Genomic DNA, 11455 nt, shown 5'->3' with positions numbered 1-11455 from the left:
CATCACCATAGGCTCTGGCTCAAATGCTATTTCATTAAATTCTTCTATATCTGCCAATTCCTTTCTATACAATGACTCAGTATATTCCTTCCATCTTCTTTTGATACCTCCTGGATCATTTTTAACATTCTGCCTAAAGCATCCTTGGTCGTAGCAATTGGTCTATAGTTTTCTCTTTTTTGGTAGTGTCCTGGTGTTGGTATCAGGATTATGTTTGCTTAATAGAATGAGTCTAGGGGCAAAAGGAGAAGATGGCAGTGCTGGGAGAACCTGTGTGGCTAGAGAGGGATATTTGTAGAGCAATTGAATTGTTGGAAAAACTACAAAGGAGTGGAGAGGTCCCACCACAGAAACTTCAAGCCTTACAAAGAGTTCTTCAAAGTGAATTCTGCAATGCTGTACGAGAGGTGTATGAACATGTTTATGAAACTGTGAACATCAGTAGCAGTCCTGAAGTGAGAGCTAATGCAACTGCAAAGGCTACTGTTGCTGCATTTGCTGCCAGTGAAGGGTATTCTCATCCTCGAATTGTTGAGTTACCAAAAACGGAAGAGGGCCTCGGATTCAATATTATGGGAGGCAAAGAACAAAACTCTCCAATCTGTATCTCACGAATAATTCCAGGTGGGATTGCTGATAGACATGGCAGCCTCAAAAGAGGAGATCAACTCCTTTCTGTTAATGGAGTGAGTGTCGAAGGAGAACATCATGAAAAAGCTGTAGAGCTGCTGAAAGCAGCCCAAGGGAAGGTTAAATTAGTGGTCCGATACACACCCAAAGTCTTAGAAGAAATGGAGTCACGCTTTGAAAAAATGAGATCAGCAAAACGCAGGCAACAGACCTAATGCAGTTCAACACTTTGTTTGCTTTTAGCTAGAGAAGTTTTGCTTGTGACCTACTGAGGGCCACAATGCCAATGATTGTATTTTTTTAAAAAAATTCCCATGAATCGTCCTTGCCATTTTATAAATATTATAACATCATTTATGGTTCCAGAGATGCATACACTTTTTTCTGACAAGAAAAAGTTAAAGGTGATGAGGGCAGTTCTGTCCTACTGTTTTTACAGGCCTTTTTCAAATGCAGATTTTGTCATAAAGTTGTTACAGATTTTTAAAAATGCTTTTTTAATATTACAATGTACTTTAACATTCTTAATCTTTTTTTAAAACAAAAAGCTTAAAAAAAACCCAAAAAACTTTCTTCATTTGGCTACTTATTTAAAAATATCTCTTCTCCAGTTCTTTTTTTGCTTACTCTATTTTTTTACCTGTAAAATTTCTTTACAGTTTACCAGTAAACTAGACGTCACCTCAGGTACAGCAGTTCATTCACTGTTGATATTAACAACGCTGCTGTGTTTTGTACTTTTGAACACCTACATTATATATACATATAATCAATAATAAATCATAACTCAGAACAGTGGAAATTTTTTACTTTTATTTAAACATAATATTCATTTGTACTTATTTATAAAAGTAAATTTTTAAACAGTGAAACAATCATTGCTAAAATAAGTATACTTTCATAATATTAGAGCACTATGGTTGTTAGTGTTATGATTGTTAGTGTTCCTGATTATATCTCTTTCTATTTGTATTCAATAGTATATCATAAATTACAAATGCTTAAATTCGCGTTTCAAAAAAAAATAGAATGAGTCTAGGAGTGTTTCTTCTTTTTCTACATTCTGAAATAATTTAAGTAGGACTGGTGACAATTCTCTGAATATTTAGTAGAATTCACTACTGAAGCCTTCAGGGCCCAAATATTGTTGTTGGGAGGTTTTTTTATCACCTGCTCAGTTTCCTTTACTTTGATGAATTTGTTCAAGTATTTTACTTCTGTCAGTTTCAATATGGATATGAAGTGAGTTTCCAAGAATTTGTCCATTTCCTTTAGGCTTTAAAATGTGTTGGCATATAGCTTTCCATAATATTATTATTCTTTTTCTTTTGGTTTGTTTGGTTGTAATATCACCCATTTCATTTAATATTCTAGTTATTTATTTTTTCTTCCTTTTCCTTTGTTAAATTTGCCAATGGTTTTCCAATTTTATTGAACTTCTCAAAGAACCAACTCCTGGTCTTGTTGATAGTTTCAGTTGTTTTTCAGTTTTATATTCCATTTATTTCTGCCCTTATTGTTATTATTTCCTTTCTCCTAGAGATTGTGGGATTGGCTTACTATTGTTTTCCCATTTGTTGGGTTAAGTAGTTGGTTTTAATTCTTCTTTTTATATGAATGCTGTTTTAATGCTATGAATTGACCTCTGATTACTGCTTTTGCTGTATCCTAGAGGTGTTTGTATACTGTGTTTTATTCACATTTGTTTCAAGAAGTGTTTTAATTTCATTTTTTATTATATTACCCAGTAGTGATCAAGCAAGGTGTTATTTAGGTTCCATGCTACATGATTATTTCTCTCTTATCTTCTTCCTGTTGATTTCTAGTTTATAGCATGTGATCTGAGAAGATTCTTTGTAATAGTTTAATGTTTTTAATTTATTAAGGCTTGATTTGTGTCTATATATGACCAGTTATAGGGAATATTGCATATTCATTGGAGAAGAATGTAAATGGAGCTTTTGTTGGGTGGAGTACTCTATAAATCTAAGAGGCTGAGTTGGTTAATTATACAGTTTAGTTCTTCTGTATCTTTGTAGAGTTTCTAGTTGTCCTGTCTTTGTTGTTTTTAGGGTTATTCTGTTTATTTTTTGCAGATGAGTGTGTGAAAGCTCCAGGGTTGGGAAGGGATGAGGTGGACCCTCCAAAATGGGGAAATGGCTTTCAGTGCTTTCTCTCCCTGCACTATCATTGACCAGGACGCCAGCAGCCCAAGATCACTTTTTTTTTGTAACTGAAATTTTATTTTATGTACAAACTGTAGATCTTTTTTTTTATTAAATTTTATTAGTTTTAATAAACATTTACAGGGATTTTGGGTTTTCATTCCTTCATTGCTGCACCATTCTCTCTACCCTCCTCCCCAGTTTGTTCTTCTTCCCCCGCCATCCGAATGTCTGTTTTAATTGTCCAATTGCCACAGTGCTTGTCAAAGTCAGTTCTGATTAATCTCCTTTGTCAGTGTGTCCTTTGCCATTCCCTATCACTCCTCCCTGAGAGAGACTTCACCCTGAGTCATAAGGAAAAGGGGATGGCGTATTCTCTTAGCTACTTCCTGCTGAAAAGGGACGCTGTGGGTTTCAGGGTGAAGATCTTCTCTCACTACTCTAAAGGGCCCCTTTGGCAGTAGGAAACACATAGACTATTATGGAGATTGATTTTGGAATTTAGATGCACAGTTATTAATTGTGCTTAGCCGTACATGTTCATATCCCTGAAGATGTATCATGGGGGGGGTTGCAAACTAGAAGACACAAATTTAACTAACAAGTTATAAGTACATGAGTAAAAAATTATGGAAAAGTAAAAGAAAGGATTCTTTCATTGTTTTTTTTCTATATTTTATTAATTTTCATAAACATTTACAGAGATTTTGGGTTTCCATTCATTCATTGTTGCACTATTCTCTCTACCCTCCTCCCAGTTTGTTCTTGTCCAAATGCCACAGTGCTTGTCAAAGCCAGTTCTGATTAATCTCCTTTGTCAGTGTGTCCTTTGCCATTCTCTATCACTCCTCCCTGAGAGAGACTTCACCCTGATTCATAAGGAAAAGGGGATGGCGTATTCTCTTAGCTACTTCCTGCTGAAAAGGGACGCTGTGGGTTTCAGGGTGAAGATCTTCTCTCACTACTCTAAAGGGCCCCTTTGGCAGTAGGAAACACATAGATTTTATGGAGATTGATTTTGGAATTTAGATGCACTCTTATTGATTGTGCTTGGCCGTACATGTTCATATCATTGAAGATGTATCATGGGGGTGTTGCAACCTAGAAGACAAAAATTTGACTAACAAGTTATAAGTACATGAGTCCAAAAATTATGGAAAAGTAAAAGAAAAGATTCTTTCATTGTTTTACTAACCCTCCCCCAGGTCCCCTCCACCATGTAGCCCTCGCTCTAGTCTCCTGTGATGACAGAAATACCTAGTTATATATCTCTTTTAAACAGTTTTCTCCCTCCTCTGTTTCAGTGCAGTATACATTATTGAACCCATCTTACTCAGTCTCTCCCCAACCCCAAGGACAGTCCCATTCTACAACAGTGGCATCATGTAATATTTGTCCTTTTGTGACTGGGATATTTCACTCAGCATAATGTTCTCCAGAGTCAACCATTTTGAATAATATTGCATGAGTTCCTTGTTTTTTAATGCAGCATAGTATTCCATTGTGCGAATATACCACAGCTTCTCTAGCCATTCGTTTGTTGATGGGCACTTAGGTTGTTTCCAACTCCTTGCTATTGTGAACAAAGCTGCAATAAACATGGGTGTGCATATATCTGCTTGGATGTCAGCTATGGTCTCTTCAGGGTATATTCCCAGTAGTGGAATTGCTGGGTCAAATGGTATCTCTATTTGCAACTTTTTGAGAAAGCGCCATACTGCTTTCCACAGGGGTTGCACCATTTTACACTCCCACCAACAGTGAATCAGGGTTCCAGTTTCTCCACAACCTCGCCAGCATTTGTTGCTTGCCAAACTGTAGATCTTGTTTCTTGCCATGTAGAGGTCTTGGGTAGGCCATCCAAGAAAGATCACTTAGTCCAACTTGATGAAGCCAATATCCTTGGCATACTGGTGGCACATATTCAGTCCATATTTCCGGATCAGTCCGTGTTGGTTTGAGCACACGTGGCAGGAGCGGGAACCCTGGCCGAATTTTCTGGGTTGACTCCAGTAGAGCTGCTGATGAACCATCTTGCTTGGATGGAAGCACCAAAGCAAAAAAAGGCCCAAGATCACTTTTAAATACAGGGGTAGCTGTCCTATCTTTGAAAGTAGTGTGTTGAAGAAGACTGTGAAATCAGGATTGGAAGAAGACTCATCATCAACCTACATTATGCAGATGACAAAACCCTGCTCACTGAAATTGAGGAGGAATTGAAGCATACTGCAGAAGGCCTTCAATATGGATTGCATTTCAACACCAAGAAAACAAAGATTCTCACCACTAGACCAATTGGCTGCATCATGGTTGATAATGAAAAGACTGTGGCTGTTAACAATTTCACTTTGCCTGGGTCCACAATCAACATTTTTGGCACCAGCAGTCAGGAAATCAAAAGCTAAATTGTTCTGGGAAAGTCTGCCACTGTCAGGGACATCTCTAGGGTGCTAAAGAGTAATGATGCCAGTCTAAGGTGCACCTGATTAAGACTATGGTATTCACAATTACTTGCATCTGAATGCTGGACAATGACTAAAGATGACAGAAAAAGGATGCCTTTGAGTTGTACCAGACAGCAGTACTGGACATACCATGGACTCCCAAGAGGACAAAACGGTTTGTCCAGGCTGCTCTCTGGAGGCAAGGATTTTGAAGCTCTGTCTCAAAACTCTGGGCATGGTTCCAGGAAGAACCCATCCTTAGATAAGGACATAATGCTTGGAAAGGTAGAGGGACAGCATAGGAGAGGAAGACCTTGGAATGATATAGTGACTATGGCATTGGGGGCAAGTGTGTCAGAGATGGTGAGATTGGCTCAGGGTAGCCGAGAGTTCAGAGTTACTGTACATAGGGTTGCTATGGGTCATAGTCGACTCAACAGCATATATCAACAACAGTGTATACTGAAGTTGCCTAACTACTATTGCAGTGTTATCCATTTCTTTCTTCGCCTATTAATAATGTCTGTCTTACGTATTTTGCAGGTCTATCATCTGGTGTGTCGACAGAAATTATAGTTATATCCTCTTGTTCTATTGACCCATTAAGCATTATAATAGAGTACCTTCTTGCCTCTTATGCTGGTTTTTACCCTGAAGTCTATTTTATCAGAGGTTGGCATTCCCATGCCCATTTTGTTGTTGTTGTTGTTGCTATTTGCTTGGTATATTTTTTCCTGCCCTTTGATTTTTAGTCTGTCTTTATCCTTGTTTCTCATGTGTCTCTCCTGCAGACAGCTTATTAATGCATTTGGGGTTTTGGGTTTTTTCCCCTTCATGCTACTACTATTTTTTTCTTAACTGGTGCATTTAAATAATTCACATTCACTGTGATTATTAATAGCCAAGAGTTTATTGGTGGCATTTTGTTGGGTTCTTTTTTTGTGGTGTTGCTGGTTATTTTAGTCTATCCCTTTTCTATGCTTCTCTGTGAAAGACTTCCTTCAGTATTTCTTGCAAATATGAATTTGTTTTCATTAATTTCCTTTGTTCTTGCTTTCAGAGAATGATGTAATTTCTCCTTCCTATTTGATAGACAATCTTACTGAGTACACATTCTTCTTCATATAGTCCAACTTCTTGAATGATTTGCTCAGTATACAGATTGAATAAGTATGGAGAAAGGATATAACCCTGATGTGCATTTTTCCTGATTTTACTTGTTTATTTAACATTTCAGATAATTTTATTTCTTCAGATTTTTTATTTATCAGGAACGACTGAAATAAAAAATATAATTGAGTCCCATCATCATCATCATCATGGAAATGACTTTAAGAGAAAACTGATCAGTTGAATATTAATTTTCAACCAGTCAGTAGATGCCACTGATAGAAGACAGTCATATAATGCAACATACACATTCAAAGGAGGAAACTAGAAAATAACTTATGTGAACTTCTTTATTTCATCCTATAAGACAAGCACAAATGTACCACCCATGTCTCTGAGCACAGTGGACTAGGCACCCTTGAAAAAAAGCTTTCCCTCCTTCATCTCAAGCAATCTTCCTACAGCAGTCCAGTGTGCCTGTGTAAATTATATCAGTTCCTTGGTCTCCTTACTGTATTATGTGATGATGAATGATGTCAAATGGGTTGGAAGTCAAATGTGATGGACTGTGCAATCATCCAGCTAAGGAAGATGCATGTGTTCTTGGGATCTGGAAGCTCAGTAGATGATAATACCCTGCAAAGACATGTTAAAGCCCTGGTACAGGTCCCTAATCCTGTCATATTTGGAGATCTTAACCAGGCAAACACCAAAGCCTTTGAACAACCTTTCAGTTCCTGCTTTCCTCAGGTCAGCTGCCAGGAGGGTACAGGTAAAATCAAGAGGGTAGACAAAGCATAGGGATGTGGTGCTGGCAGCTGCACCCAATGCCAGGTTCCTAACAAAGGAGCACCAGAACTGGGTTCTTTTGTCCACTCTATCAAGGAAGATCTGCTTGTATTTATGTCTGAAGGCAATGTTGAAAGTCTGAATGGGGCAGTATTGGATAACACTTGCAAGGTTACTGCACCAGAAGGACAGAAATCTCTCCTTCTTGGGGATATGAACCATGGAGCCAATAATCTGGGGCCCTCGGCCGGGTTCAAATTGTTTTCCTGTCAAACAGTCTTCTAGGTGGTATAGCACTGGTCTGTTGCTGTACAGAGGTAACTCGTGTTGCTGTGACGCTGAACACTGTGACAGTGATGTGCCAATCTTGGTAATGGGTACCCATGGTGGACAGTGTTAGCTGGAGCTTTCTGACGTAAGCCTGGAAGCAGGAGCGGCATCCACTTCCGAAATGGCTTGCCTCCAGAAACTATGTATGAACAGTACTCAGGCCATTCATTCATAGGGTCGCTATGAGTTGTCTACAACTCGACGGCACAATGCTTTCTACAACAATGCTTTCTATAGTGATTCGTTTGCTGGCATGCTGCATCTGCAGCAGCAGCTTGACTCGCTCGATGGGTGGTTCGATGGGTGGTTTGATGGTGACTCCACCTGTGGTGAAGGACATAGCGCCATCTCTCATATTGAAAACGGAGAAGGTGGCAGGTAGCAACAAGAATGAGACAGGAACCAGCTTTGACTAGGGGCTCTGGGGCTCCTGATTTTAAACCATGCAGTGTTCCTTTGCTGTTTAGACAACAGCTTCTTAGTCTAGGTATAGGTATTGTATGAGCATATTTAATTGTTCTAAAGTTCCCATTCTTCTCAATGTAAGCCATAGTTTATGATCCATAGACAGATCCAGATAGGCTCTTACAGACCACACAACAGACTTCTAATTTTCTAAAAAATACTCAAGGACCCAGAGACAAGCTTTCCTGCACTGCCCCTTCTGCTGCCATTTGTATTTTGTGCAGTAGGGGCTTCCTGGAGATCAGCCTTCCCCCAGGATGGCAGGGTATGCAGAGGGGAATCAATAAATGTAACCTGGTTTTATGTTTGGGGGAAAAAATTATCCAGAGGTTAATCTATTAATATGAAATCATTTAAATTCAACTGCTGAAAAATGACCCAAAAAAAAGTTCCTAGAGGGTTCCACCTGAAAGGGGAATATGAAGCTATTCATTAAGAAAAGAAATAACTCATACATATAAAAGGGAGGGGATCATACAATAATAATGCAGTGCTACTGCTTGCCTGCCAGAAAAGGCCAAAGAGGCTGCACCTAGAATTGTGTCTTCTTCCTCATCCTCTGTAAGCCCACCTGTGGGCTGGTGCTGTAAGAATCTAGGTTTGTGCTTTTAAAAATTATTAGAATTCTACTTTTTGCACTCTAGTCAGAACCAAGTCATAGCTGACTCTCCAGGGGTTTCAGAGGCAGGAGATTGTCCATCTTTCTCCCATGAAGCTTCTGGTGCTCATAACAGTAAGAATGATTATCAAAGTCAATCTAGAAAGTAATTAGAAAATATATATAAGAGGAAAAGGTAGTCTTCTAACTTCTGAGGAAAGAAGAATGGTGTCTACATTTTCCAAAGAATCGTTTGTGCTTTTAACCAAAAAGTCATTGTTTCAAATTCACCAGCTGCTCAATTCAAGAAAGATGGGCAGTGTCCCATAAAAACTAACAGCTTCAAAGACCCAAATGAGGATCCAAAAGAGTTGGAAAGGACTTCATACCGACCGGTTTGGTTTAGCAGTAGGTCATTATAAAAATATATGGTCTTTATGAAAATATCTTTATTGTAAAAATTTCAGTGGTGGGGGAACCCTACCGGGGAGGGGGAAAACCCCACCCAGGCTGCTTCTCACCTCTCTGATTCCCTCTCACTGACCTGAACACCAGCAGCTCCTTAACACTTCTTCCTCTACCACCCATGGTGGTTCCTCTTGCTCCAACTTGAAAATCACATCTGGTTTGCTGAATGGGTATCCTGTTAGATGGAAGGAAGTAACATTAGGCATAAATACTAGAAACAAAGCATTGAAGTGGGCCTAATGTTGAAAGAGACTATCTGAAGGAAGAGACAAGTGTGGCTTCTAGGAATGCCATCCCCTACAACATAGCCAAGAATGACAGCTTTGAAAGTTGTAGCATGCATTTACATGATCTGACATTCCAAGGCCAAGTTTATGCTATTAAATGCCTTCTAAGTTTCAGAAATAATGGGAAAGAAAAGGTACTTAAGTCCAGCATTTTATTTATGCAGGAAACTACCCTTACCCAGTGTGATTAAGTTATTATAGTTTTCTAGCATCACATTCCAGTACAGGTTTCTCTGATCAGGATCCAACTGCTGCCACTCCTCCTGGGTGAAGTCAATAGCCACATCTTTGAATGTCACTGTCTCCTGTAACAACACACTCTCACTCAATCAGAGGTCTTTCAACTTAGGTGAAAATGGATAAAATAAATGGAATTTTTCCTGATCACATCAAGAGATAAGTTATTTTTAAAAAACAAAAGACCTCTTTAACCTAATTATGCTATTTTGTAAAAGGAAAAAAATACCATGTTAGCAGCCTATCAATTTATGCCCATTCACTATTTAAACATATTGATTTAGCATGCATCTTTAATAATTATCAAGGGTTAAGGAGGAAATCTTGGACACCAGTTTATACTAAATATGAAAAAAATGGAAAATTGGCTTGGAACCTCACTAGATGTCTGTGTATGACTCAAGTGGGGGGGAAAAGTTGCATTTAGATGGAAGCAGAAAAAGAGTAGATAAAATTTAAAGCATTATAGATTGGTGTTATCACGTTGAGTATAACTCATGACAACCCTACCCTATTAACAGATCTAACCCCTGTCCTATCCTATGCCTTCTCATCAGCTCTGACGGAGTTGAGCCCTTTGCTGCAGCCACTGTGCCAATCCATCTTGCTTAAGGTCTTCCCCTCCTTTACTGACCCTTCACCTTTCCAAGCAGGATGTCCCTTTCCAAGGCTAGCAACAAGTCCAAGTTTTGTGAAAAGAAGCTTTGTCATCCTGTTTCCAAGGATCATTCTGGCTGTACTTTTTTTTTTTTTTTTGACAGTCCACGGGATATTCAGCACTCTTCTCCAACAACACAATTTGAAGATGTCAATTCTTATTTTGTCATATTTATTCACTGTCCAGTTTTCAGAGGCATAGCAAGTGATTGAAAAAACAACAGCCTGTATCAGATGTGCTTCAGTCTTCAAATTAAATAAGTGCTCCTCAGTACTTTGGAGAGGTCCCTGACAGTGGACTTGCCCAGTGCAGCATGTCTCTTGATCTCCTGACTGCTGATACCAAGAGTGCGGATCCAAGTAAGATAAAATTGTTGACAACTTCAATCTTTATCTATCATGATGTTGATTATTGGCCCTGGGGTGAGGATTTTTGTTTTCTTGATGTTGAGATGCAATTCATATTGAAGGCTGCAAGTGTTTCAAGTCCTCATTTTCAGCAATAAAAGTTATATCATCTGCATAATGCAGGTTGTTGATAAGTCTTCCTCTGATCCTGATGCCACATTCTTCTTCATCGAGTACAGCTTCTGAAATCATATGCTCAGCATACAGATTGAATTGATATGAAGAAAGAAACTCTGACATGCACCTTTTTTTAAAAAAATTTTAAACCTTACAGTGTTCCCTTGCTCTATTTGGACAACAGCTTCTTGGTCTAGATGTAGGTTTTGTATGATCATAATTAAACATTCTGAGATTCCCATTATTCTAAAAGTTTGCCATAATTTGTCATGATCCACACAGTTAAATTCTTTTGCATAGTCAATAAAAACGGACATTCTTCTGCTTCCAGTCAATATTTCAGAAGGTATTCTCTTTCAACCAGGATCCAACTGACATCAGCAATGAACTTCTGGCAGTTCTCTGTCAATATATTATTTTAGCTGTTTTTGAACGTCCTTCATCAATATCCCCCTTGCATTTGCTATATTAATGGTTTGATAATTTCCACATTCTATTGGATCATGTTTCTTGCAGATGGGAACAAATAATCTTTCAGTCAGTTGGCCAAGCAGCTGGCCTAGCATATACTGGTGAGCATGTCCAGGGCTTTTTCTTTTATTTGGAACATATCATTGGTATTTCACAAATTCCAAAGGCCTTATTTTTTTTTTTTTTTGCCAATACTTTCAGTGAACCTTGAACGTTTTCATTATCATTAGCTCTTATTTCAGGTACTTTATGAAATATTTCAGTGTAAAAAAAAAAGGA

The 11455-nt window shown here is 38.5% G+C and overlaps 1 protein-coding gene and 1 pseudogene across 1 annotated transcript in view; one reads left to right on the top strand and one right to left on the bottom strand.

Moving 5' to 3' along the window:
* The window catches only part of LOC102847291 (zinc finger protein 569-like), a 50039-nt gene that overhangs the window by 6719 nt on the left and 31865 nt on the right, over positions 1-11455 (bottom strand). The window contains exons 2-3 of the mRNA XM_006899703.1: positions 9465-9591; positions 9076-9174 (exon numbers count right to left, since the gene is read on the bottom strand). Coding sequence (XP_006899765.1) covers positions 9076-9174; positions 9465-9591 — 226 coding nt within the window. The remainder of the gene's footprint in view (positions 1-9075; positions 9175-9464; positions 9592-11455) is intronic.
* LOC102853558 lies at positions 252-845 on the top strand (annotated as a pseudogene).

The sequence above is a fragment of the Elephantulus edwardii genome, unplaced genomic scaffold (genome assembly GCF_000299155.1).
Source record: "Elephantulus edwardii isolate Elephantulus edwardi_28Jun2011 unplaced genomic scaffold, EleEdw1.0 scaffold00266, whole genome shotgun sequence".
NCBI lineage: Eukaryota > Metazoa > Chordata > Mammalia > Macroscelidea > Macroscelididae > Elephantulus > Elephantulus edwardii.
This window is presented reverse-complemented; position numbering and strand designations above follow the sequence as displayed.